The following is a 27,094-nucleotide window of genomic DNA, read 5'->3' on the forward strand; positions in this document are numbered from 1 at the left end:
CGAGCCACTGGAATTATAGGCATGCACCACCACGCCCAGCTATACAATCACATTCTTAACGCAATGGGGGTCGTTTTATGATAAGCAGGAAGTTACCTAAAAGACACCCCTATAATACTCTAGTTGCATACAGCATATCCACATAAATGTCATATAACACTGTTCTCATCATTCTCTACGCAAGATCATCAATTGACTCTGGGTGTGGTGGTGCACCTCTGTAATCCCAATGCCTCAGGAGGCTGAGGCAGGAGGATGGCAAGTTTAAGGCCAGCCTCAGCAACTTAGTAAGACTTTGTCTCAAAATAGAAAATAAAAAGGGCTGGGGATGCAGCTCAGTGGTAGCCCACCTCTGGGTTCAATCCTCAGTACCAAAAGAAAAAAATATCATCAATTAAGTCTGTTAATAGATGTGTTTAATCTATTTATAAAGTTTTTCCACCTTTATTGAGGTATAACTGAAAATAAAAAATCCTATATTTAAGATATGGAATGTGATATTTTAAATTGTATATACATTATAAAATGACTATCACAATCAAGCTAATTAACATATTCATCACTGAAGTGAGAACACTTAAGATTGATTTTCTTATGAAATCTCAAGGTAAACAATTCAGTATTCTTAACTCTCGTCATTTTGCTGTACACTGGGTTTTCCAGAACTTATTCATACTGTATCACTAAAACATTGGCCAACATCTCCACATTTCCCCCACCTCTAAGTCCCTGACAACCTCCATTTCACTCTCTGCTTCCATGAGTAGTTTTTTTAAAAAGATTCCAAATATAAGTGAGACCATGTAGCATTTTTCTTTCTGCATCTGGCTTATTTCCCTTAGCACAATAACAAGAATCTTCTTTTTGAAGGCTGTATAGTATTCCATCACTCAAGCATGTTCACTGATTTTTTTTTTAAAACCCATTCATTTGTCTACAGACACTTAGGTTGATTTCATATCTTGGCTGCTGTGAATGGAGCTGCAATGGCCAGGGAGTACAGTTCAACATACTGATTTCAGTTCTTTGGATATATACCCAGAAGTGGAATTGCTGGATCATGTGGTAGTTCTACTTTTAATTTTCTGAGGAACCTCTATTCTGCTTTCCATAATGGCTGCACCAATTTACATTCCCACCAATAGTTTGTAAGAGTTTGTTTTTTCCTATATTCTTGCCAACATTAATCTCTTTCTTCTTTTTCCTAGCAGCCATTCTGACAGGCGTGAGGTGCTATGTCTCACTGAACCTTTGATCTGCATTTCCCTGATGATTAGAGATCTCTGAAGATCTCTTCATACACCTGATGGCCATTTGTATGATATCCTTTGAGAAATGGTTTTTCAGATCTGTTGCCTGTTTTTAAACTAGGTTGTCTTCTATACTGTTGATTTGAGTTTCTTATATATTTTAGATATCAACCCCACTAGCAAATGTACAGTTTGCAAATTTTTTCTCCCATTCTTTAGGTTGTCTCTTTATTCTGTATGTTATTTCCTTCTCTGTGCAGAAGGTTTTTATTGTTTTGATGCAATCTGTTAAAGAGCATAGGTTTCTAGGACAGTTTGTGGTTTTTTTTCTTAAAAATTAGAAACCCTAAATATTTTTTTCTTTAGGATGAAAATTTTGCTATTCTATTTGTGTTTTAAATACTTTTGTATTTAAGTTGCTAAATTAAATTATGTGCATTTATTCAACTGCATTCTAAAATAATTTTGTTCTTAAGGTAATACTATAATCAATCTTTTAGAAAAGCTCCCTTCTGCACTATGAACAATTACTCAAATATTTACCTTTTGGGGGGGATACAGCTTTTACTCAGACAAGAAAGTTTTCCCCATATAGAGAACAGGCAGGTGAATATGTAAGAATATGTGAGAAAATGTCAAAGTCAGAATCTGGTCTTCCCCAGCATCAACTTAGCTCATCCCCCAAAGGAAACACAAACAAAACAGAGAAGAATACAAGAAACAATATAAAAGACAAACAGAGAGCCAGGTATAGCAGTGTATACCTAATCTCGGCGGCTCAGGAGGCAGAGGCAGGAGGATTGCCAGTTGGAGGCCAGCCTCAGCAATTTAGTGAGACCCTCAGCAATTTATAAAAAAATAATAACAGCTGGGGATGTGGCTCGGTGGTAAAGCTTGCCTGGGATCAATGGCCCCCACACAAAAGACAAAGGAGAAAAGGCCTCAAAATAACTACTTCCATGAATTTATCTGCTCATGATGCCACAGGCCACGTGCATTTTTCTAAATCTGATTTGTTAACACAGCAAGTGAACTGAAACCCTGACCAGTTTGGGTTCCAAGTACTTGTGTGAGCCTCTGGTGAGTGTAGACTTCAAACTGTGATGTACCAGCTACTGGACTGACTGAAACTGAAACTAGTCCACCATTCAAAGGGCTCTCGAGAAAAGCAGCCACTGAAGTATTTTAAGTGTTAGCTCTGGTAGAGGCACTGGTGCAACTTCAGGACGGCTAAACCCGAATGCAAAGAAACGACTGCTCTTAGATCCCAAGGATCCTGGAATCCGAGAGGTCTCTGTCTTGTTTGCAGGTTTGTCTGCGCCTTCTAACAAAGCGCGTGGCTCATAAAACACTTATCAAATACTCATTGATCAACTAATAAAATGAATGATTAACTTATAAAATGAACTAATAAAATGAACGAAATCCTAGCCGAAGGGGCAGGGGAGGAGGGAAGCAATGGATTGATGCACGCCACCTTTTATCCCGTGTAATTTGAGGTCCTGGGTTCACTCCATGGAGAAGACGGTGGGGATCAGAGAGGTCAAATCACTTGCTCAAGATTCATGAGCTAGAAACGTTGAGATTCAAACTCAAGAGGGACCCAGAAACCCTGTTCTGTCCTCTCACTGATGAAAAAGATTGATGGAGCAAGAGCCACGCTCCTCGGGGTATCTGGGAATGGGCCTCTTGCTTTTTCCCAGCAGAGAGACAAGGAATCTGCTCTCAAAGGCGAAACTCTGGCCTGAGACTCAAGATTGCAGCTGTGGTCGGCACAAGAGAAACAAAAGCGCCTTAAACAGACAAATCAGGAGACCGGTCCTGCGATGTGCTCCGGGGACTCAGAGGGGCTCATCAGGCACCGTCTGGGCTCCCGTGTCTGAATGGCTACGTCATAAGCACCCAAACAACCTTCAGTTATCTGTGTTGCCGTGTAAACACCACACACCAGCAAGAGGAATGTGATAGCTGAAAGGTCGTACTGGGTCTCAATGACATTCAGAGGGGGAAAAACCAAAACCTGTGTTCCTAATGACAGAGGCACCCATCCAACTGTGGCCTGTGTTTCAAAATTCATTGAAACTGACCCAACTTGAGTCACTCTGTTCACTTTGCCCGCCTCTGCGGCATGCTCCATTATTTTTTTGGGGGAGGGGGTACCAAGGATTGAACTCAGGGGCACTTGACCACGGAGCCCCCTCCCCAGCCCTATTTTGTATTTTATTGAGAGACGGGGGCTCACTGAGCTGCTTAGGGCCTCACTTTTGCAGAGGCTGGCTTTGAACCTGCAATCCTCCTGCCTCAGCCTCCCCGGGCTTGCACCACTGTGCCCCGCCCCGCACTGCTGCATTCTTATTTCTCTGTTAGTTTCTCTTAGTGTCAGTTATTTTCCTACCCAAGGATCTGTCTCTTGTTGAGACCTGTCACAGCTTCAAAGGTGAGTTTATCAGCTTTGTTTCTCAGTGAGGCCCGCTGCAAAGCTCCTGAGTGTGAAGAAGGTGATGTTGAAGGTGGAGGCCGTGCCTCTGTGTGAACACTGGACGTGGGAAATAAGGAGGCCAAAATCGTAGGAGTGCAGGAGACATTGGTCATTCATTATTTTACTGGCTGACTTTTGTTTCATTTTGTGATCAACGACTCCAGTGACTCCCTGTAACGCAAAGTCATGCTTCTTCACGCAGAAATCGAATCCCTCGGGGATTTTGCTGGAAAATTCTGGGGAAAATTTTTAACGCGAAAATAGCCACTTATGTGTCAGGGAATAGAGTGAAAAGTTCATGTGAGTTCTACGATGAAATATGAAGCTTCTAAAATAATTTGTACTTGTAGTACATTGTGTGGCCAGAGGATTTAAAAAAGAAATAATAGACCTTACTTTTTTTAGAGCAGTTTTTTTTTTTTTTTCCCTCCAAAAGAACTATTTTAGGTTTACATAAAATTGAGCACAGAGGTCTTAGATACCTTCTCCCTGCCTGGATACCCTCTCTCCCCTCCTCAACAAGACAGTTAGGTCTTCCCTGTTCTTAACATCCTGCACCTCTGTAGTACTTGTTACAACAGACGAACTAATACTGATACGCCATTATGAACAGAACTCTGCAGTTTATATTAGGCTTATTCTGTGCCTTGTACAGTTCTATGAATTTTGATAAAAGCATAATGACATCCAACACCACTGCCGTGTCACACAGAATTATTTCACTGTCTTAAACATGCCCTGGGCACCATCGCTTAATTCTCCCCTCCTTCCCTCAAAGAATGCTTGCTTGCTTTATTTATTTATTATTGTTTGGTGCCAGGAATTGAGCCCAGGGATGTTTAACCACTAAGCCACACAACCCCCACCCCCACCACCCAGCCCTTTTTATTTTGAGACAGGGTCTGGCTAAGTTGCTGAGGGCCTCTCTAAGTTGCTGAGGCTGGCCTCAAACGTGTGATCCTTCTGCCTCAGACTCCTGAGCTGCTAGGAATATAGGCAGGTGCTACCGTGTCCAGCCAGAATGCCGTATTATTGTTCTCTACTGTCCTGGGCACATCGGAAAAGTGGATCTCCATAATAAATGACCATGTCTTAGCTTGGCATTCAAAGCCCCCCTATACCACCCTAACGTACCTTTTCTCTCTTATATTCTTCTGCTTATCCCGGACAGGTGAAGCCTAGCATGCTGTTTTTGCTATTTTCTTCTTGTTGGTTTTATTTCTATTGATTGATTGATTGATCTGTGGTGCTGGGGATCAAACCCCGTGCTTCGTGAGTGAGGGGCAAGCACTCTAATCATCGAGACACATGCCCAGCCCCACAGGTTCAAGATGCCCTGCTCCGGTCTGTTCACGCAGGATCCCTTCCCCTCATCTCTGCAGACTGGAACCCTACCTGTCTTGCAAAGCCCAGGTCAAGTGCTAATTCCTCCATGAGTCAATCCTCCAACTTACAAATACTCTCCATTCTCTGTCTTGCCCCAGCATTTTCTCCCTCCTTTAACTCTGACAAGAATGACTGACTTAGATTCGTATCTCCACCTGGACATGGCCCGTCTGGAGCAAAGGACAGCAGCTTCTTATTCAGCTTTCCCTCCCGTCCTTAGTTGGTGGTTGTTACTAAATGCCTGCCAACGGGATGATTCTACCTTATAGAGAGGAGCAGAGTGGGTTTCCGTTTTGCCGTGAGATAAAGATTCCTTCTCAGTGGTTTAGTTGTGCAAGATGAAGCTCCCCACCCGCCCCCCCACCAATATGTCAGTCTTCAATATTATAAATCAAATACAATATAATCCCCCCCACCCTTTGCTTATCAAAAGAGGAGAATCAGGATCCTATAAGGTTTTCTTTTTCTTTCTCTTTTTGTGGTGCTGGGGATGGAGCCCAGGGCCTTGCACATGCTAGGCAAGCACTCAACCCCTGAGCTTCACCCCCAGCTCATGTTTTCTCATTTTTTCTAAGAAGAAAGGACAAAATAAGAAACCAAACCAAACCAAAGCTTGGCTCTAGGTCTCTATGAAAACATCCCGCTTCAGTACTTCTTCTCCTTTCCCCCTTTCCTTTATCCGGGACACCTTGACCTAAGCAATAGTGCTCCATGGGCCGCAGTGACGGGAGGCAGGGTGGGTTTCCTGGTTGTTTTATTTTTATTTTGACTTAGAAATGGGTCCAGGAAACCTGCTTCTCATTTTGTGTCTAGAAAACATAAGCTTCTGTGGCTGCCAAGCTGTAGGTGGAGGGGGCGTATTTGGTGACTCTGTACAGCCAGGAAAGAACACAGGACCCAGATTATCTGCAGGAACAGCGGCCCTTCTCAGGAACCAGGGAGAGTCGTGGCTTTCCAGCTGGGTGACTCGGGTCGTGCTGCCTCGAGGTGCCGCCATCAATTTCACCCCCTCTGGTGGATTTCAAGCAGGCCAGAGTCTTGGGGCCGTCCTCGTGGGCAAGGACATGAATTTCCTGCCATTTCTGCTCGACCTTCAAACTTGGCTTTGCACTCAGTCGTGGTCAGTGGGCCGTCTTGCCACACTGACCCCGGAGCGCAATGGATTTCAAAGGAAAATAAGATGGATTTCGTGCAAGAATAAAGTCACTTCTGGAATCTGACAGGCAGCACCGTTTGGGAAAGTGGCAGTGGGTCAGAAGAGGTGCTAGGGTACAAACTGAGCACCAGAACTGCGGGGCTCATCTCTGGGGTTTTCTGTGGTCCCTCGTGAAGAGGAAAGAAAGACTATTAGAATAGGAAGGGAACATGATCAGAATAGCTGGGGAGTGGCCCCGGGTGTCATTCGATGGTAGATACTCTCCTGGCACATGTGAGGCTCTGGGACCAATCCCCAGAGCATGCTCACACACACACACCCACACCCACACCCACACCCACACCCACACCCACACACACACACACACACACGCATGCACGCACACGCGCATGTAGCTGCAGAAATGTGACATCTCCTTCAATATTTGCATTAGTTAATATTAACAGAACTCTAAATCTTTGCTAAAGATTGTGCCAAAATACTGTATTTGAATTGTCTCATTTGATCCTCGTAATAGCCCTATGAATCAGCTACCCTTAGAATTCTAACTAAAAGAAAAGGAAACTCGGGTTGGGGAGCCGGCTCTGGGGCAGAGCACTTGCTGAGCACACGTGAGGCCCTCGGTTTGATCCCCAGAACTGCAAAAAGGAAAGAAAAGGAGAAGAAAGGAAAGGACAAGGGGGTGGGGAGGGAAGGGAAGGCAGGAATGAGAGAGAGAAAGAGAGAGAGAGAGAGAGAGAGAGAGAGAGGAGAACTAAGGCACAGACACCAAGCAGTTAGTTGGGCATTGATGGTAAAAGCTCAATATCCACACTTAACCTTGGACAGTAAATAATATTGATGAGAAAAGCACATCCCCCCTTCCTGATCTTCCAGTTCTATATTAAAAACAATTGGTTTTATTAAACTGTCACTCAAGACCTGTGCTGGGCCAAGACCTGTGTGATCTAAATAGTAACTCAGAGGGGCTGGGGATGTGGCTCAAGCGGTAGTGCGCTCGCCTGGCACGCGTGCGGCCCGGGTTCGATCCTCAGCACCACATACAAACAAATATGTTGTGTCCGCCGAGAACTAAAAAATAAATATTAAAAATTAAAAAGAAAGAGTAACTCAGAAACGTGCTTAGCTGGGCACTGAGACTGTGTGGTGGGGGAAAAAACCTTTCATAAATCTCAAAAACTTGGTAGCCTTGTTAGAAATGACCTTCACAAGACACCGAACGACTGGTTTTCAATCTCTTCTTGTTTGCTTCAGTGACATTTATTCACACTCGAGAATAAATATGGTTCCAACTGATCTATGTGGCCAGTCCCTCCTTACTGACGAGTGTAAATCATTTTGCAGTATAAATGGATCTGGGGATTATCTAATTCCTCTCCCATCATGATAGCCAACATCCAGAGACAGAAATCCTCCTGAAATACTAGAAAAGGCCTTTTTGAGATGATCTAAGTTCCTCATTTGGCAGAGGAAAGAAAACCAGGACAGAAGGAGAGGCTAAGAATGCGACTTTTCTGTCTCTGGCCCAGCACGACATGATGAGGTGGTTACTGTATCTAAATATGTCGAAAAAGGCACTTGGAAGCTCTGCCAATTTTCATACATCCAGATCTGTTTGGCCTTAATTAGTTGATATGTGTGAATGACATCAAATTTTAAAACTCTTATGCAAGAAACCCTTTACCAGATGGCAGATTATAACCGAAGAAAATGTAGAAGAAACAGGGTCTGACACAGAATTGGTTCCTTAACAAAAATAATACACTCTGAATTAAGCCAAGGTTTAAGGAACGGTCTTAAGTAGTCTAATAAAGCAAGTGTCATGTTGGGCCAGGTTTTTACACAAGAAATCCAATATGCCTATCATCTTTGCTTTTCTCCAGGTTGCTCTTCAACTGTGAAGAAGGAAGGAGCCAGTACCATGTCGCATGCCCTGGGTTCCAATGATGCCCTAGAGGTTGCCCCTTTAGTGAGCTCACTATGCCTCACTATCCCCATCTGTAAAACAGCAGCATTGCCTGTCTCCTACAGCTGTTAGGAGCACTAACGGAGACAACAGACGGAAGGCAACTAGCCCAGGTTCAGACACTTAGTAGGTTCTCAATAAACAGTGGTGGTGGTGATTGTTGGATATACTAGTAGCCAGAGTCCTATCGTCATACAAAAGGTGGGCTAAAAGCCTCCAACGCCACCGTAGGGGACAGGAAGAGGAAGAAACACCAGCAAAGTCCTATTGTTCCAACAGGACCACGCCTAAAACAGATGTCCTGTTTTAAAGATCTCTGGAAAAGGAGAGCCCCAGGCTTCTCCCTGTTACTCACTGGAGGGCTTAACTGCTCTTCTGTCGCCAGGACAGTCTCATCTGGCCTTGCCCCAGCCTTGTCTTATGTATGCTAAAGAGGCTCTTTAAAGAATAATGAAAAATAAAAAAAAATGGGTGGCAGTCAAATTCAGGAAAGGCTAGGTCAAGCCAGGTGAAGTAGGTGAAGTAAGACTCAGACTGCCTTTTTTTTTTTTTTTTTTTTTTTTAAAGAAAGAGTGAGAGAGAGGGAGAATTTTAATATTTATTTTTTAGTTTTCGGCGGACACAACTTCTTTGTTTGTATGTGGTGCTGAGGATCGAACCCGGGCCGCACACATGCCAGGCGAGCGCGCTACCGCTTGAGCCACATCCCCAGCCCCTCAGCTGCCTTTCAGTCGCTCTGAAAGCTAGCAAATCAATAGGACAATGCTTTACAAAGTAGAGAAGAAAATAATTTACAATTTACAAATTTCTGGGCAGGGTACCTGGGATTGAACCCAGGGTGCTCTACCATTGAGCTACCTCCCCAGCCCCCTCTTTAAAAATGGTTCATAATGGTTCACATTAGGATTCATTTTGACAAAATTATAGATGCATGGAATATAATTTGCTCTGATGAAGACCCCAATCCTTCTTATTTTTTTGAGACCAGGATCTTTCTTGCTAAATTGCCAATTCTGCCTCAAATTTGTGATCCTCCCCCGCTCAGCCTCCTGGAGTTCCTGGGATTACAGGTGGGTGCCACTGTGCCCTGCCTAGTTCAGAATTGCAAACCATCAACAAGTATGAGAGTAGAATAAAGGCATTTTCAGAAACATGAGGTCTCTCGTGTTGTACTCTTTCACACACAGGAAGCAAAGGCTCAAAACACAGAGGTGACAGGAAGTCCAGGACTGTACATGTACAGTAGCCTCGAAAGGAGGAGGAGGAAGCAGAATGTCTTGTGGGATGACCCAAGAAATGACCATCCCATTCCTCATAAAACCGTCCACTTTTAAGAGCTGTTAGTATTCCGTCAGAGTTCAAGATGAACTTGGTGATCGTATAAAGACAAGAAAAGACAGCAGGGCATGGTGGCACGTGCCTATACCCCCAGGGACTCGAGAGGCTGAGGCAGGAGGCTTGCAAGTTCAAACCCAGCCTTAGCAATTAAGTGAGTCCCTGAGCAACTTAGTGAGACCCAGTCTTTAGATAAAAAGTTAAAAGGGCTGGGGATGGGGCTCAGTGGTGAAGCACCCTGGGGTTCAATCCCTGGTACCAAGAAAAAAAAAAAATTAACTCCAGAAAAACAAATAGCTATATAAGACAGAAAACAGAACTCTAGTACTGCTTGGCCCAACTGCAAGTCCTCTGTAAGCACAGACAACTGACCCAACACAAAATTACGAGTAGCGACAGAGTGAAGCCGGGGTTTGGGAGGAGTGTGTGTCTGGGGAAAGGGACTGTGATGATAGAGGACTCAATTCTTATCTTCTACTGCAGGAAGTTAATGGGCAATGAGTACAGTTTACAAAATATCAAATACAAGCATGCTGTTCTAAAGAAATAGAGGTGAAGGTCTGAAATCCTTGCCTCCTAGGAGTGGACACTGGTTGTGGCACTGAGAATCACAGTTTTTCCTCCTGGTACTGGGGATGGAACCCTGGGGTGCTCTACCAACTGGGCTACATCCCCAGCCCTTTTTATTTTACCTTTTGAGACTGGGTCTTGCTAAGTTGCTGAGGCTGGCCTCAAATTTGGGATTCTCCTGCCTCAGCCTCCTCAGTTGCTGGAATTATAGGCATGTGCCACTGTACCAGGTTGAGGATCACAAATTAAAAAAAAAAAATTATTTATTTTATTTTTTGGTAAGCAGGTTCAAACCCAGGGGTGCTTAACCACTGAGCTAAATCCCCATTCCTTTTTATTTTTGATTTTGAGACAGGGCCTCACTAAGTTGCTCAGAGCCTCACTAAGTTGCTGAGGCTAGTCTCCAACTTGAGATCCTCCTGTCTCAGCCTCCTGAGTTGCTGAGATTACAGGCATGCACCACTACACTCAGCTGAAGATTGCGATTATTTATCAAGGGCTTTATATTATTTGATTTTGAAAGACCATACACAGGCTGGGGATATGTCTCAGTGGTTGGACCTTGTCTGGCATGTATGAGGCCCTGGTTTCCATCCCCAGCATCACAACAAAACAAAACAAACCAAAAAAACTACATATAAGTATTACTTTGATAAAAAGTAAAAATTAAGCTAAATATCTTAAAAAAAATCCTTTTGGAGCTGGGAATTGAACCCCAGGCCACAGGCATGTGTTATATCATATGTATTACTTATTACTCTACTGTTGAGCTAAATTCTATCAATCCCCTAAATTCTATAAATTCACTCCTGATCCTTCAACGATATTGTGAGTTTTCTGTTTAGTAAAGGAGAAAAAAGACTCTGAATCCCATTAGCAGAACTATAATTTAATAATAGTAGCTAACAAGTTTTAAGCACTAATTATATGACTGGCATTGTACCTTATATCTGTCCTACATGTGATTTTGTACATATGATATATGTACAAAAATATATATATGTACTATATATATACTATATATATCTAGTATAATTTACAAATAAAACAGTTCTGGGGGTTATGTACAATTTTTTTTTTTTAAATTTTTTCTTGGGCTGGGGATGTGGCTCAAGCGGTAGCGCGCTCGCCTGGCATGCGTGCGGCCCGGGTTCGATCCTCAGCACCACATACAGACAAAGATTTTGTGTCAGCCAAATACTAAAAAATAAATATTAAAATTCTCTCTCTCTCCCTCTTTCTCACTCTCTCTCACTCTTTCTTTAGAAAATTTTTTTTTCTTTTAGATGTAGATGGACACAATAACTTTATTTTATTTATTTTTATGTGGTGCTGAGGCTCAAACCCAGGACCTCACACATGCTAGGCAAGTGCTTTACCACTGAGCCACAACCCCAGCCCGAAAATTATTTTTTAATCACTTAATAGGATTAAAAAATAAGACATAAAGAGTTCAATGATTTGCCCAATGTTACATAGTTAATTTGTATTAATGCTGAGACTTGAATTTTGTTGTGGTTTCTCTGAATATAGAACTCCTTATTTTGGATACAATGAATTAAGAAAAGCTTTACAAATGAATTCTTTGGTGTGTCAATTGTTTCTTTAATATAATACATTTCATTCTGCTGCCTAGTTAGACTATATTAAAACCAAATCCAGTGTTCTGCTGTTAGATTTCCCACTGATAGGTTTGACAGAGACTGCAACATACCAGTATGTATCTCTACCTGCACATTTCTTTATAATAAACCAGAATATCTCACAGCAAATCTTCAAATTCAGATCTACAAAGTCTTAGAGAAGGTCTGGGCTTATCACTAGCCTTAGAGAAGATTCTGCTCATTTATGATATTTTAGAAGTTCATTTTTTCTTGCATGGGTCACATCTTGCTTAGAAAAGTTGCCTAAGCCAGTCCTGAGGTATTGGGTGAGGAAAAATGATAGGAAAACACTCTCATTCATATTAACCATCTCCTTTGCGTCTTTAGCTAGATAGTCACGTCCTCTTCTCATTGTGGCCAAACCAGCTCAAACATAGTTCTTTTGTTAAGACTACCTTCACTTGTTTCTAAAGGGAGATGTTATTAAGGATCTAATCAGGACTAAGGCTAACTGTTGAACAGTTACTCTGGTTGAGTGGAAATTCCTACTTTGCCAAGTACACAGTGGCCGCAAGTGAAGAATGGTACTCATTCCGAAATGAAAGAGGAGAGACATCATTACAGATCCCACAGATTCAAAGGATAATGGGCTGGGGCTGTAGCTCAGTGGGAAAGCACAAGTTTAGTATGAAACACTCGGTTCAATCTTCAATACCAAGCAAACAAACAAAAAGGATAATATGAAACATCATGAACAACTCTATGTCCACAAATTCAGATGAAATGGATCCATTCCTTGAAAGACACAATCTGTCAGAACTCTTACAAGAAATAGAGAATCTGAACAGCCTTATATCTACTAAAGAAATTGAACGTGCCAGGTGCAGTGGCACACACCTGTAATCCCAGTAACTGGGGAGGCTGATACAGGAGGATCACAAGATCGAGGCCATTCTGGGCAACTTAGTGAGATCCTGTCTCAAAATCAAAAATAAAAAGGAATGGGGATGTAGTTCACTGGGAATGTACCCCTGGGTTTTATCCTCAGTTTAAAAAAGAAAGAAAGAAAGAAATTGAACCAGTAATAATAACCTCCCCAAACAAAAAGCACCTGGCAAGATGCATTCATTGGTCAATTCGATCAAACACTGAAGGAAGAAATTATACCAATTCTGTATAATCTCTTTCAGAAAATGGAGGCAGAAGGAATAGCTGATAACTCATTCCATGAAGTCATCATTATCCTAATACCAAAATAAGACAGATACATTACCAAAAAAACCCCTCAAAACCATAAACCAAACTCTCAAGAAGATAGATACAAAAATCCTCAATAAAATATTAACAAACGGAACCCAATAATGTATAAGAAGAATTAGATACCATGGCCAAGTGAGATTTATCCCAGGAAGGCAAGGATGGTTAAACATTCAAATGTCAATTAATGTAATGCATCCTATCATTAGGCTGAAGAAGAAAAAGTGCATGATTCTGTCAACAGATTTCAAAAAAAGAAATCTGACAAAACCCAACACCCATGCACGATAAAAATTCTCAGCAAACTAGAATACACACAAAAAAACTTGTAGTTAAACATCATACTTAGGGTTACGAACTCAAGCCTTCCTGCTAAGACCAGGAACGTGGCAGGGATACCCCTTCTCACTACTTGTTTTCAACATGGTGCTGGGAGTTCTAGCTAATATAATAAGATGAGAAAAGGAAACAAAAGGTACACAGATTGGGAGGAAGAAATAAAAAAATCTTCGTTTGCAAATGATCTGATCAGCTATATAGTAAATCTGAAAGAATCAATAGCAATAAAAAACTCTCCTGAAACTAACAAGAAATTATAGGAAGGCTGCTAGAAATGAAGTTAATATACAAAAGTCAACCCAGGTGTGGTGGCGTGTGGCTGTTGTCTCAGCTACTTGAGAGGGTGAGGCAGAAGGATTGTTTGAGCTTACAAGGTTGAGACCCCATCTCAAAAAAAAAAAAAATTGCTTTTTTTATATGCCAGCAATGAACAAGTAAAATTTGAAATTAAAAACATTTTACCATTTATATTAGATCCCCCAAAAGGAAATACTTAGATGCAAGTCTAAAAAAATGTACAAAATATCTATAAGGGAAATTATAAAACTGATGAAAGATATCAAAAAACTTTTAAAAATGGAGATATTCCATGTTCATGAATAGGAAAACTTAATGTTATCAAGATATCAGTTAGTGTTGACTTGATCTATAGATTCACCACAATCCTAATCAAACTCTCAGCAAATTATACTGTGGGTATCAATGAATTGGTTCTAAAGTTTATATTGAGAAGTAAAAGACCCAGAGGAGCCAACTCCATATTGAAGGAGAAAAATGAAGAAGACCTACACTTTCCATCTTTAAGACTCATTATAAAGCTACGGCCATCAAGATAGGGTTGTACTCCAACAGAACAGAGAGAAAGGTCAGAGGAACAGAAGGAGAGCCCGGAAATTGACACGTTCAAGGGCAGTCGACTGAAGTTTGTCAAGGAGCAAGGGCAATACAAGAAATAGAAGGTAGTCTTTCCAATAAATGATGCTGGAGTAAGTGGATATGAACATACAGAAATGGTGGACATCCACATATTCCCTTCATAAAAGCCAACTCAAAATTGAACACAGATCTAAATGTAAAACGTAAAACCATAAGGTTCATCAAAGGTGACATGGGGAAACCTAGGTGACCTTGGGTATGGCAATGATTTTTTTAGATACAACATGAGCCATGGAAGATACAATTGATAAGCTAAACTTATTAAAATGAATTTTTTTTTTTTTTGGCACAAAGCAATGTCAAGAGAATGAGGAGCCAAACCACAAAATGGAAGAAAAAAATGTGAACTCACCCCCTCCCATCTGTGAAAGGACTGCTGTCCAAAATATATAAAGAACTCTTAAAACTTGACAAGGAAATGAACAACCTGATTAGAAAATGGACCAAGGATCTGAACAGACAACACACCAAAGAAGATAAAATCTTCAACATCACCTGTCATTAGGGAGTTGCAAATTAATGAGACACTACTGCACACTTATCAGAATGCCCAAAACCCCAAACACTGACAGTACCAAATGCTGACAAGGGTACAGAGCAGTAGGTGCTCTCATTTATTGCTGGGGGGAATGCAAGATGGGCCAGATACTTTGAGGGACAGTTTGGTGATTTCTCACAAAACCAGACATTTTCCTACCACACAAACCAGTAAGTGCACTTTTTGGTTATTGACCCAAATGAACAGAAATACAAAAATGATTGCTAAAACCTAGAAGCAACCAAGACAGCCTTCAGTAGATGAATGGATAAACATCCAGATGATGAAATATTTAGTCCCGGGAGAAAGGAGCTATCAAGTCACAAAAAGATGTGGAGGAAAGTTACGTGCATGTTACCAAGTGAAAGAAGCCAATCTGAAACTGGTACAGACTGTAAGGTCCCAACTATGTGACATTCTGGATAAGGTATAACTCTGGAGGCAGGAAAAGCATCCATGGTTCCCAGGGGTTAAGGGGAGGAGCACAAAGGATTGTGAGGGCAGAGAAGGGATTCTGTGTGCTACTGTAAGGTTCGATACCTATTCATACCTTTTGTTCAAACCCACAGAATGCCCATGGCCTGGAGTGAACCCCAAGGTCGGCTATGAACTCTGGGTGATCAAGATGCGTCCCTGTTGTTGATTCACCAATAGAAACAAACGTTCCACTCTGATGGGGGCTGCTGACCTTGCGTGGTGAGGGGTGGGAATGAGAAGGGGCAAGAGGAATGGAAATAAAATGACAAAAGCCATACTGAAGGACAGTCGGTCTCGGCTCAGAAAGGAGGGAGTCCCTGGAGGTCTACCAGATCCTTCTCTTCTCTGCCCACCTCTCAACCACTGCAAAGGACACCCCACAGCCCAGCCGGGGAGAGTGGCTAGGTGGCTCTCAATAGCACTTGACCGCTGAAGCTCTGACAGCAGCTTGGGATCATCTGGAGGGGAAAGCCGCGCCCGTTCCTCAGAGCTGTTTAGTCTGAGAACCAATTATGTGACCCACTGCGCTCTTTTGGTTTTCGATGCACTGTGCCCAGCGCCCTTCATGGGAAGACAATGCTCTCCAGACAAACAGACAACTGAGAACCCAAGTGTCAAAACAGATGCAGCCAGATCACGAGTAGTTCTGGGCTCACTGGCAGATTGTCTCTAGCTAGTCTCTTAAAATACATTATAATGTGATATTTAAAGTATCCACAGTAAGTATTTGTTCATATTTTTAGTCTTCCTCCTGGGCTATTATAACATCACCGGAAACATCCTATATGAAAAAACGTTTGATCATATTCAACATCTACTCATGATCTTATTTCTATTATTTATTTATTTATTTTTGGTGCCAGGGATTGAATCCAGAGGTGTTTGACCACTGAGCCACACCCCCAGTCCTTTTTTCTTTAATATTTTTTTTTAGTTGTTGATGGACTTTACTGTCTTTATTTTTATGTGGTGCTGAGGATCAAACCCAGCGCCTCATGCATGCTAGGCGAGCATGCTACCACTGAGCCACAACCCCAGCACCCACCCCGAGTCCTTTTTATCTTTTGAGTCAGGGTCTCGCTAAGTTGCTTAGGGTCTCTTGCTAAGTTGCTGAGGCTATTTGCAATCCTCCTGCCTCAGCCTCCAGTGTTGTTGAGATTATAGGCATGCACCACCATGCCCAGCTCAATCATAATTTTAGAAAGATCTCTTATGTAGGAAGGAAAAGGAACTTCATCAGGCTGACACAAAAGGTCCATGAAAAAATAAAACTACAAGGGCTGGAGTTGTAGCTCAGTGGTGGAGCACTTGCCTCACACGTTCGAGACCGTTCGAGACCCTGGGTTCGATCCTCAGCACCACATAAAAATAAATAAGTGAAATAAAGGTATTGTGTCCAACTACAACTAAAAAATAAATATTAAAAAAATAATAAAACCCACAAACAAAATTCCTGAAAGTGGCCATCATCATAGGTACTAGTGAAATACTTAAAATTTTCATCCTGAGGTCAGGAATGAGATAAGGATAGCAGCTATCACTACTTCTGTTCAATCATGAATGGGAGATGCTGTTCGATGCAGTAAGAGAAGAAACACACAAGGATTGGAAAAAGAGTAAAACTAACATTACTCCTGGATGACATGAATAGGTTTCTAAAAATGGACAAAACCCCACTATGGCTGACAAGAGAATTTGGCAAAGTTGCTAGGTAAAAGGGCAATAGCCAAGAACCATTTCCATTTCTAAAAGTCAGCAACAAACATAAGACGAAACTTTGAAAATGTTTTCTTATTTTCACAATAGCATCAGAAACATCAATATTTAGATATTCTTCCATTTTTTTCAATAATATTTTTGAATTTTTAGCATAGAGATTTTTACTGATCAGAATATGTGTAAAAATCTCTATGCTAAAAATTCAAAAATATTATTGAAAAAAAATGGAAGAATATCTAGATAAATGAAAGGATATTTCATGTTCGTGGATGGGGAGACTGTCACTCACCGATGGCACACAGAATAAGGTCATCTCAGTGATGACGAAAATGTCACTGGTGGCAAAGGATGATTTTTCATTAAATTTAGATCAATTGGATAACCACATGGAAAAGAACAAACCTCTCCACTCTCCATGACACACACAAACCAATTCCATGTGGACTGCAGATTCTAAATGTGAAATTTAAAACATGAAAGTTTTGCTGAAAGCAAAGCTGGGTGTGGCGCCTGCCTGTAATCCTAGTTGAGGCAGGAAGCTGAGGCAGGAGGACTGCAAGGTGGAGGCCAGCCTTGGCAACTTAGTGAGGCTTTGTCTCCAAATACCACCCAAATGCCCATGAACAGCAGAGCAGATGAAATATGTATTGTGATACAGCCACACAAGGAATCACCACGTAGTAAAGAGAATCAGGTACGTTTATCCTGTACATGTGATAGATCTCACAAATGCTGAATGAATGACAGAATCCAGACACAAAAGGGGTCAACAACATAAGATTTGATTCTTATATAAAATTCAAAAAACAGGCAAAACTAATCTACGGATTAGAAATCAGAATACCCAGAGGGCTGCTGGAGAACTGATATTGTTCTGTTTCTTTAGGTGTTAATTGCACAGGTATGTTTTCTTGTGAAAACACTTTAGGTACTTTTCTCTATGTGTGTCACATTTCAGTTAAAAAAAAAAAAAGATAAATAAGGGAGAATGTTCTATCGGGGTCATAGAATTCCAAGGCATTTGTTTAAGTACTGTTCAATTCGGAGGTTATTAAACATTATAAAAATTAGTCTGGACATATCATCTCTCTTTTTCTAACTGGTTTCCTTTCACAATAAAGGCTCAATACATATCCAATCAAGGTCCTCCAATCAGTAGTTACAGGGTGGGCAGAAATGCAAAGACAGTATATTAGTTGCAAGGAACTTATAAGCAGTAAAAGTTACATTTTGCTTTAGAACTGATTATCTTTTGCCATATGGAAGGCCAATTCTGTTTTTTGTTTACTTGTCTGTTTTTGGTACTGACTTGCATTACAGCCCTTTTTTAATTTTTATTTTTGAGACAGGGTCTTGGCTGAGCTGTTTAGGGCCTCGATATATTGTTGAGGCTGGCTTCAAGCTTGTGATCCTCCTGCCTCGGCCTCCTGAGTTGCTGATATTAGGGGGGTGTCCCACAGCTCCAGGACCAATTTTGTTTTCCAAGTTCACATATCTATTAACGATGGAAGAAATTTTTTTCCCAAATACTAATGCCAATATTAGGAGTTGCATGTTTGAGAAGTTAATATTCTTGGCTCAGTTGTCTTTTGAGTTATTTCATTTAAAATAAATAAAGTCAATGGGTGAAATCCATTCAAGCTATCAATTTCATGCTCATTATTTAACTTTTCTTTATATCTACAATCTATTTTATGAGCCTCGATTCTCAGAAGAGTTATCATTATCTTTCCCTACGGCATTTCTCGTCCCAAAACCTTTCCTTGTTTTAGTTGTCTTTGGCATTTTTCTTTCTTGGTATCTTAAGCGCAGTAAATGTTCAATCAGTAACATAAACCTAAAACATCTCAAACCAAGATAACCAATTACCTAACCCGATGTGTTTCCCAGGCCTCTCAAGAAATGCACTGTAATGGAGTCCTTGACCTTGATCAGCTTACAGAGGTGAAAGATGTGGTAGAGACAACAAGTTCTCTACAAAGAGAAGGGGAAGACTAACATGTTCTGAAATAATCAGAGCTAACTTTTGGGTGGGGTTGGGTTTTGAATTATATCAGGATTTGCTTTATTATCCAAAGACCAAGGAAAAAGTATTTGTCCCTGTCACCCGGCATGCCCCTCATATCATTGACATTGCTGAAGAAATATTAGTGAAATGTATACAACATCAAAGTTCAGGTTTTACATAGGACAAGTACTTGACAATGAGACTGTTTCTCCTTGGGTCAACTGCTTCTATCCTGGGTGACTGCAGCTTGAGATGAGGTTCTATTAATGGTAAAGGGATTTCTTTGTAAATGGCAAAGATTTGTATGTGAATCTGGCCATACTGTGGGCTCTTATTTGCATCATATTTTAATCCACTGAAAAATCTTGCAAAGAATCTATATAGTAGGTCTATGATTTTAATTACTACCCTAAAGGCAGACATTCAGGTTAAGTATAGTATCCAATGATGTTACATTAAATAATTACATTAGAACGAAGCAAAATAATAACAGTAAAATCAGAATATTTTATTTTGTCCCCAAAAAGTGGCTTAATAAAACAGAAGTAAGGGGGACCACAGCGTCGACTTGGCTGGATTAGAGGAAGGACAGTAGGAACCCTGTTTTGTTACGCAGTTCTGTCCTTGGCTCTCTGCCAAAGCCGGTCATTGAAATTTGGTTTCTTTCTTCTGGAACTGAGATTAACAATGTGCATCTATCAGATAACATTTAAGTATACTGAAAAAATTGCTAATAAAAAGATGGCAAGAGAGTAAGCAACAAGTCCATCTTAACCTTAGCAGAAAACCCTATATAGCATGCATAATGAAAATCTGTATTATCCCACATGGGAACTTTCATTTTAAGGGGGAGAGAAGATAGAACTAAGGTACCTACTCCTTATCAGGCAATATACTAAATGCTTTATATATTAAATATTAGTTATTTTTAATTAAATAAGCTACCTTTTTTTTTTTTTTTTTTTTTGGTACCAGGGATTGAACCCAGCCAGGGTGCTTTATCATCAAGGTACATTCCCCAATCCTTTGTATTTTGCAAAATTGCTTAGAGCCTTGATAAGTAGCTGAGGCTGGTCTTTAACTTGCAATCCTCCTGCCTCAGCCTCCCAAGTTGCTGGAATTATAGGCATAAGCCACAGTGCCTGGCTCAATTTTTTTTTTTTTTTTTTTTTTTTAGCAATTCTAGCCAATAAGTCTTTTGAAGGTTCAAATAAATACTGGAAGTATCAAAAGGTAAGCAGACTTGCAGAAGAACCTAAGGATTTGGAAAATCCACAAATAAATGGTGACAAAATTAATATGTGAATAACATTCAGTTAATGACATTCAAACCAATGGAAGAACATTCTACCAATAACTTAATCATAGAGAATTCAAAACATATCTATACCTGGCTCGCTGGGTACACAGCATTGTTGGTTTGTTTATATTGACATTGGTTTTAGAATAATTTTCCACACACACTATACTTCTGTTTTTATTTGCTAAACATATTCCAGCCCCTGACCTCAGGAGCTTGCTGTGGTGCAGGAGGAGACCATCTTGGTAATAATGAGTTAACAAGGACTTATTAGAGAGCTATTCTCTGTTAGGAAATGAGACAGAGACATGAGACTCTGCCCCAGTGACTATATAATTTGGCTAAAAAAAAAAAAATGTATGAAACAGAAGATAAGAGCAACTGACTCTTAATTCAGGGTTCAACTGTGTGGCAGAGGCCACCAAGGCAAGAGGATTTTACTCTCCCATTTAGTAAGTGCTAAAGAGCACGCTGTTCACCCGGCAGTTGTCCCCGGCAGCTGGAAGGTCTCTGTGGATGAACAAACTAGACAAAGACCTCTGCTTCCCTGGGGTTAATGTCCCAGTGGGACGAGGCGGACCATCAACCATAAACCCAATCAACCCACCAAGGACGAGGTATCCTAGGCCAGGACGGATGCTTTCGAAATGGGAACTTGGAGAGCAGACAGGGGAAGGGCAGTGGGGAGGATGAGGCAGTCCACCGATGGGTCAAGGCAGTTGTCAATGGAGGGTAGGACACGGCGGGCCTGGGGGAATCAGTCAAGAGGGTGTCAGAGGAAGCGGGTCGCGGACAGGAACAAGGGCTGGAGTAGAGGCATCGAGGCAGGTTCACCTTGGGATGATGGAGGGCTAGCTAAGAGGCTGATGCAGCTGCAGCAGAATAAAGAGGAGCTGGGGGTGGCGGGGACAGAAGAGGAGAGGGGGAGCAGAGAGGTTGCCTAGGGAGGGACAGGGGACAGGGCAGATTTGTTATGTATAAAATGGGGAGCAACTGCAGGGTTTTGAGTGGAGCGACAGATCTGACTCTTTAACATGATCCCTCTGGACGGCAGGTGTTGGGAGACAAGGGCAGACGCAGAAAAACCTGTCAGGGGACTGGCGTCCAGGCAAGAGGCGGTGGCTTGGATCAGGCTGGTGGCCGCCAAGGAGGCAGAAGAGACAGAATGGTCACATTATCAGTTCAGAGGAGATGAGAACAACGAATAACAATGCATCCAGAGCAGGGGTGTGTGTTGGAGGGGTAGGGGTTTACTTAAACCTGACCTTGAATGACAGGGAGGATTTGAAAAGATGGAGGTATCAGGAGAGGCATTTTAGGACGCAGTGTGCTTAGAGGCAAGGATAAGAATGGCTTGTTCTGGGGACAAAGAGATTAGCCCGAACAGAGCAGGGCAGGCCGGTCCCCGGGGTTTGGTGGGAAATAAAGTAAAATACAGAAGGTGGGGGTCAAGTTATGAAGGAGAGAGCCACAAAAACCAGGCAAAAGTGTCTAGACGTCACAATGTTTACTATGAGGCCTGGTAAATAGTAGGTGCTCAATAAATATTAGAAGACTGATAAAGGGAGGTTTTATAGCACTGCTTATCTGCTCATCTGGATTGGACAGCAGAGTGTGTCTCATTTGGAAGGTCGAGGGGAGGAGGGCTAATTCACACGTGGATAATTGACAGCTGACTGTTTCAAATCTTCTTCATCATGTTAACCACCAGGTGCCATTCACCACTTGTGGGAACCTCAATCTCGTGTTGGCAATCTCTTGCTCCAATAAAAATTTCACGGGTCTAAAACGCCGTGTGCTCCAATAGCCATGTGATCATAAATCTGAGGTTATAAGGGCTGGATTGCCGCTACCATCAGTTACAGGTGTAATTTCGGTGTCTCTAAATTAGTGACAGGTGCAAAACCACATTTGCAGAAAGAAAAAAAAAAAAAAGGAGAGAAACAGAAAAAACAATTTAACGTCGTTGAAGTTTATAGAAACTTAGTCCTATTCAAATGAGTCCAATTCTTTATCACATATATTTTCACCAACCCGAGGAGATGGATATGGGGCATTGACTGGACAATCCCTAGCTTGCATTTGAAGTGTGTCCACAGGAAGCTACAGAAGCAGCTTTGTGACAGTTCTGTTGCTGTAAGACAGTGAAGAAATTCACTTTGTTCACATTTTGTCAGATCCAAGGAATATGTGCTTAAGGAAGAACCAGGGTGAGGTGTGAATTTCCCCTGGGGTGATTTCTCTAGGTTGAAGATGAAATTGAGAATGCTCACAAAAACAGCATCTGTCACACCATCTCTATTAGAGCTATAAAAATCGTTTTCATTTAGAGACTCATGTTTTACAGCGCAATTAACACTTTCAATGGATGACTATTGCCCAGGACTTTCCAAGGCCAGGTTGTGTGATAAGGTCTAAAAAAATAATCCTGTGTTATCTTGTATTCGTCTGACGTAACTGCCATTTCTTTCAACTGCTTCTTATACTACAATTCATAATTTTTGGGGAAAGTATCAGAGAAATGACAGTTTTTTTTTTTTTTTTTTTGAAAAACAGGGAGGAGAGTCTTAGTCTAGAAATCTACTGAGTCCTGGAGTTCAAGAAAGAACTTGAAGTTAAATTAAGAAGTTAAACCAAGAAATAAATGATAAAATTAGAGGCACACTAAGAAAAAAAAAAAAAGTTAATATGGGCAAGAGTAAAACGATTTTTTTAAAAACCTTGATTTTTTTTTTTTTCTTTTGTGGTTTTGGAGATGGAACCCTGAGCCTTGTGGACGCTGGGCGAGTCCCCTGCCACTGAGCTGCAACCCCAGTCCTCTGACGGGTCATTCCAGGGGAGATTATGAAATTCAGAGCTCAAATCTTTCCTGGACTGCCTTTTCACCGTATAGAGTCGATTAAAACTCAAGACGGTTTTCCCACGTGTCTGAGAAGAAAACATGCAATCGTTGCTCGCACTTAAGCCCCCAGAATGATTTCAACCTTTGGCAAGTCAATTTCTTCAGAGACAAATGTTAATAAAACAAATCAGGGCTGGGAGGATAGCTCAGTGGTGGAGCGTTTGCCTTGGCACACCGACTCATTTTGGTTTGATGAGGACAGCTCTGTTTTTCCATATTCTGTAAAAGGCTTTAAATTTATTTGATTCTCCAGAGCGATTAATGCGACTACAATACAAAATCCATATAGGACGTTAGATCTGCTTTTGCAAATATTCTATCGCTCAGTCCTCACGATAATCCTGTCGTTTCTGTTAAAACATGTGGACACAGAGGGGCCAGAGAGGGAAAAGGACTTGGTCGTGTTCAAGCAGCTTGTCAGTGGCCCAAATGGGATCGGTCCTTACATTTCCAAGTACAGCATGGGTCCCTCTGAACTTCTGAAAAGAGGCACATTTGGGTCCACTGTCTAGATGTTTCTGAGTCGCCTGGAGTCATGCAGACACCGTTTAAGTATCCTTCAATAAAAACGGCGTGCAATCAATCACTCGCTCCTATCTTGGGAGAGAGACTCGTTTCGAAGGATTGACGATTGCAGCATTTATCATGTCTCTGAGGCATATTTGCATTGCTCAATTCCCTCCAAAGGACAAGTGTGTCATCATCTCTCGATGCTCTGGTGCAACAGCTTAAAATGATAGAATTCACACAGGACCAAGTCTGGCACTGGAAGCGGGAGGCACAGTGAGCCTGAGCTTGTGGAAGCTTCCCTGGGATCTTGGCAATTTCTTCTGGTGGAAATGGTTTCGGAGCCAGAGTGGGGTTACTTGGGGTTGCTCGCAGAGCTCTTGGTGAACAAAGAGAGGGGAGTAACCTAAAGGGGCCGCAGGAAGAAGGGAGCCTTGGAAAAGTTGTGGCAGTCCCCTCTGAGCATCATGGAGATCTTAATTCTTGTGGATAGGACAAATATAACTGGACCTCTGGGTCATTCACAGTAAAAGTGTCACTTCTCCTTCAGTAGCAGTTCCCAGCGCCCCACAACCCACAATTCCTATTGCTCCACGGCGAGGAAGAAGGAGCTCCTAACTCCACCGAAGCCAAATCCACAAGCTTCATGCATGGTGACCTCAGATAACCGATGATCCTATACCTGATTTATTTTCAAGTTTATCTGCTTGTTTTGGCAGGAGCAGGATATTTGGTGATCGTTCAGAAAATGCAACCGAAGTAACAAACGTAGGATCTCGAAATTTTAACAGAAAAAACACTTCTGAATAAGTGGTAGTCAGAAGCCACATAAGACAAGAATTAAATGGCTGATGTAAAATGTTTTATCCTGCTAATAATTCTACTTTGTTTTGTTTTGAAGGGAAGTGGGGGGTGTCTTTGCTGTGTTTCTCAGGTTGTTCCCAAACTCTTGGGCTCAAGGGATCCTTCCACCTCACCCTTCTGAGCAGCCGGGACCTCTGGTGCACTCCACAGTGCCCGACGAATAATTCTGCACCATGTTGATTAAGAAGAAAAATGCTGGATTTTTAAAAAACTTTTTAAATTAATTAATTAATTAATTTATTTATTTATATGTGGTGCTGAGGATCGAACCCAGTGCCTCACACATGCCAGGCAAGTGCTCTACCACTGAGCCACACCCTAACCCCATGGGCCACAACTGGATTATTCTTCTGGAGGGATTTGAGACTCAAAGAATATTATGCTCAGGGCATAAAAACAGAGATTAGCACAGAAAGAAAACTAGCTAGAATCACATAATCACCCCTTGCCACAAACAGGACTTGTGCCCCCGGTTAAGCTAAAATATTTATTGCGCTGCATTCTAAGCATATTCTTCCCAAAGAGACAAAACTATCAAATTTTGACTCAGAACTATTACTTCACAACACATCCAGGACATTCTGCCCTGAGGCAGGCTAAAATGAATAACTAAAGGAAGATAGCAATAATATTTATGGCTTACAGAAAAATAGAAGAAGGCTTTTTAGTAGAATGTCATGGAACTCAAATCCTATTTAAGAGCCTCAGATGACAGAAATGAATCAAATGAGTGGGCTGGAGGGACAGTCACTGGTAGAGCACGGGGGCCCCGAGTTCTGGCTCCAATACTACACACACACACACACACACACACACACACACACACACAAACTCATAATAAAATAAAATACTATTTCAGGAGACATTTTTTTCCCTCAATTCTTAAAAAAAGTTCCATTTTTAAAAAAATTGTGATCCCTATGTTCAGGCTTCTAGAAAAATCACAAGATTAAGAAGCCATCCATGTCGACCATGAAGTGACTTTCATTTGAATGCTTCAGCACTCATACTGTAAAACATGAATCCCCCTAGTTAGTACCGTCTGTTTTCACATGCGCTCTGTGAGAAGAGAAAGAGGGAACAAATAGAAATACAGAAATAAATAGGAAACAATGCAAAACAGAACAAACTGTCCTGAGAAACTCCAGTAGAAGGAGCTAGACAAATGAAGAACTTAACCTTTAGCAAGAGCCAAGGAAGAAAGGTTGAAAAACTACGTTTCTGTTTGAATTGGACAAATTTGAATAGAAGTCAGTTAATCATTGACTTGGCATTTAACCTGTTAGGGACCTCACTTTCTTGATGTGTAAAATGAGATGCTTAAAAGAAGACTTTCTTTGAGGTACCCACTATCTTTCCTTTTCTTTTTCTTTTTTTTCCCTCCAATTCATTTGCCACCAGGCTGGGAAGCATCCTAAGAAATCTAAAGCAGAATAGAACTTGTTCCTACACTCCGGGAGCTTGCAATCTTTATCTTTAGGGGAGATAAAACATACACACAGATACCTAGATTTCAAAGTCGAACTGAGAAATGATGAAAGGACGTTAAGAGGGATAAAAATGCCCCAAGAGGGATCAAAAACTGCTGTTAGATGCATCTGAAGTCCAAGATCAAAAGGGCAAAGAGTGACCTCTTCATATTCTAATAAGCTAAGTAGGAAACGCATGTAAATTCAGGAAATAAAAATGAATAGGGTTGTTTTGGGGTATAAATATACTTTTAATACTTAAAATCCAGGAAACAAGAGCCCCACACAGATATAAAATGCAGACTAGGCTAGGAGTCTGTGTGGAGGCTTGGAATCCATTCATGAGTGAACCCTACAGTAGCAAACTCCGAATTAAAACACTGGAGAATACACACGAAAGGATCAGAATAAGGATAAAGTGGAAAACAGACAATCTGCGCAATTTTGTCCTTACGCAAGTGCCCAAAGCATCCCCCGCCACCGCACCTGGGATCGCCTTTACCTTGTGAGGTGCTTGCGGACAGTGAACCGGTGAAGGAATCGCCCTCTGGGTCAACAGGAGGATCACCCAGAGTTTCACCCATAACCGCGTGGAATGGGGATGAGCCGTCATTCACACTGACGTTTTGTCTGTTTCTTGCAAGAGATCAATCCATTATAGGGAAAAGGCTTGTGATGGTAGAAGTGTGTGAATACCACCAACGAGTCAAGACGTTAGTTTCTGAATATTTGGGAGAGGTCGGAATAAACACAGAAAGGACCGGCTGGCACCGTCCTGTGAGAGGGCCAGCTGTGACAGAATGTTGTGTCACAATGTTTGCTGCTTTGGCAAGACTTGGTACATTACAAGGAAAACATTGCCACACTGTCTCGCCAGTGACCCACACATTCTGTGTCTTGAGAGGGGCAGGAACACTTGGAATTATCAGAGCGGAGATCATTTCAGTTTTTGATCGATTTTTAAAAATTTCAATAAATGGGTTGGGGCTGGGGATCCGCGGTGGAGCACTCGCCTAGCACGTGCGAGGCGCT

The 27,094-nt window shown here is 41.6% G+C and overlaps 1 protein-coding gene across 5 annotated transcripts in view; it reads right to left on the reverse strand.

Annotated features, from left to right (window-relative positions):
• The window catches only part of Pparg (peroxisome proliferator activated receptor gamma), a 140,097-nt gene that overhangs the window by 47,950 nt on the left and 65,053 nt on the right, over window positions 1-27,094 (reverse strand). The window contains exon 1 of one of the 5 annotated variants that reach the window (XM_076841039.2): window positions 26,565-26,861. The exons of the other annotated variants lie outside the window; for them this stretch is intronic. Within the exon in view, the coding sequence (XP_076697154.1) occupies window positions 26,565-26,646 (82 nt within the window). The 5' untranslated portion in view covers window positions 26,647-26,861. Of the gene's footprint in view, window positions 1-26,564; window positions 26,862-27,094 lie in introns of those variants that run through there. 5 annotated transcript variants of the gene reach the window in all.

This window comes from Callospermophilus lateralis, chromosome 20 (assembly GCF_048772815.1).
Source record: "Callospermophilus lateralis isolate mCalLat2 chromosome 20, mCalLat2.hap1, whole genome shotgun sequence".
In the NCBI taxonomy this organism is placed as follows: domain Eukaryota; kingdom Metazoa; phylum Chordata; class Mammalia; order Rodentia; family Sciuridae; genus Callospermophilus; species Callospermophilus lateralis.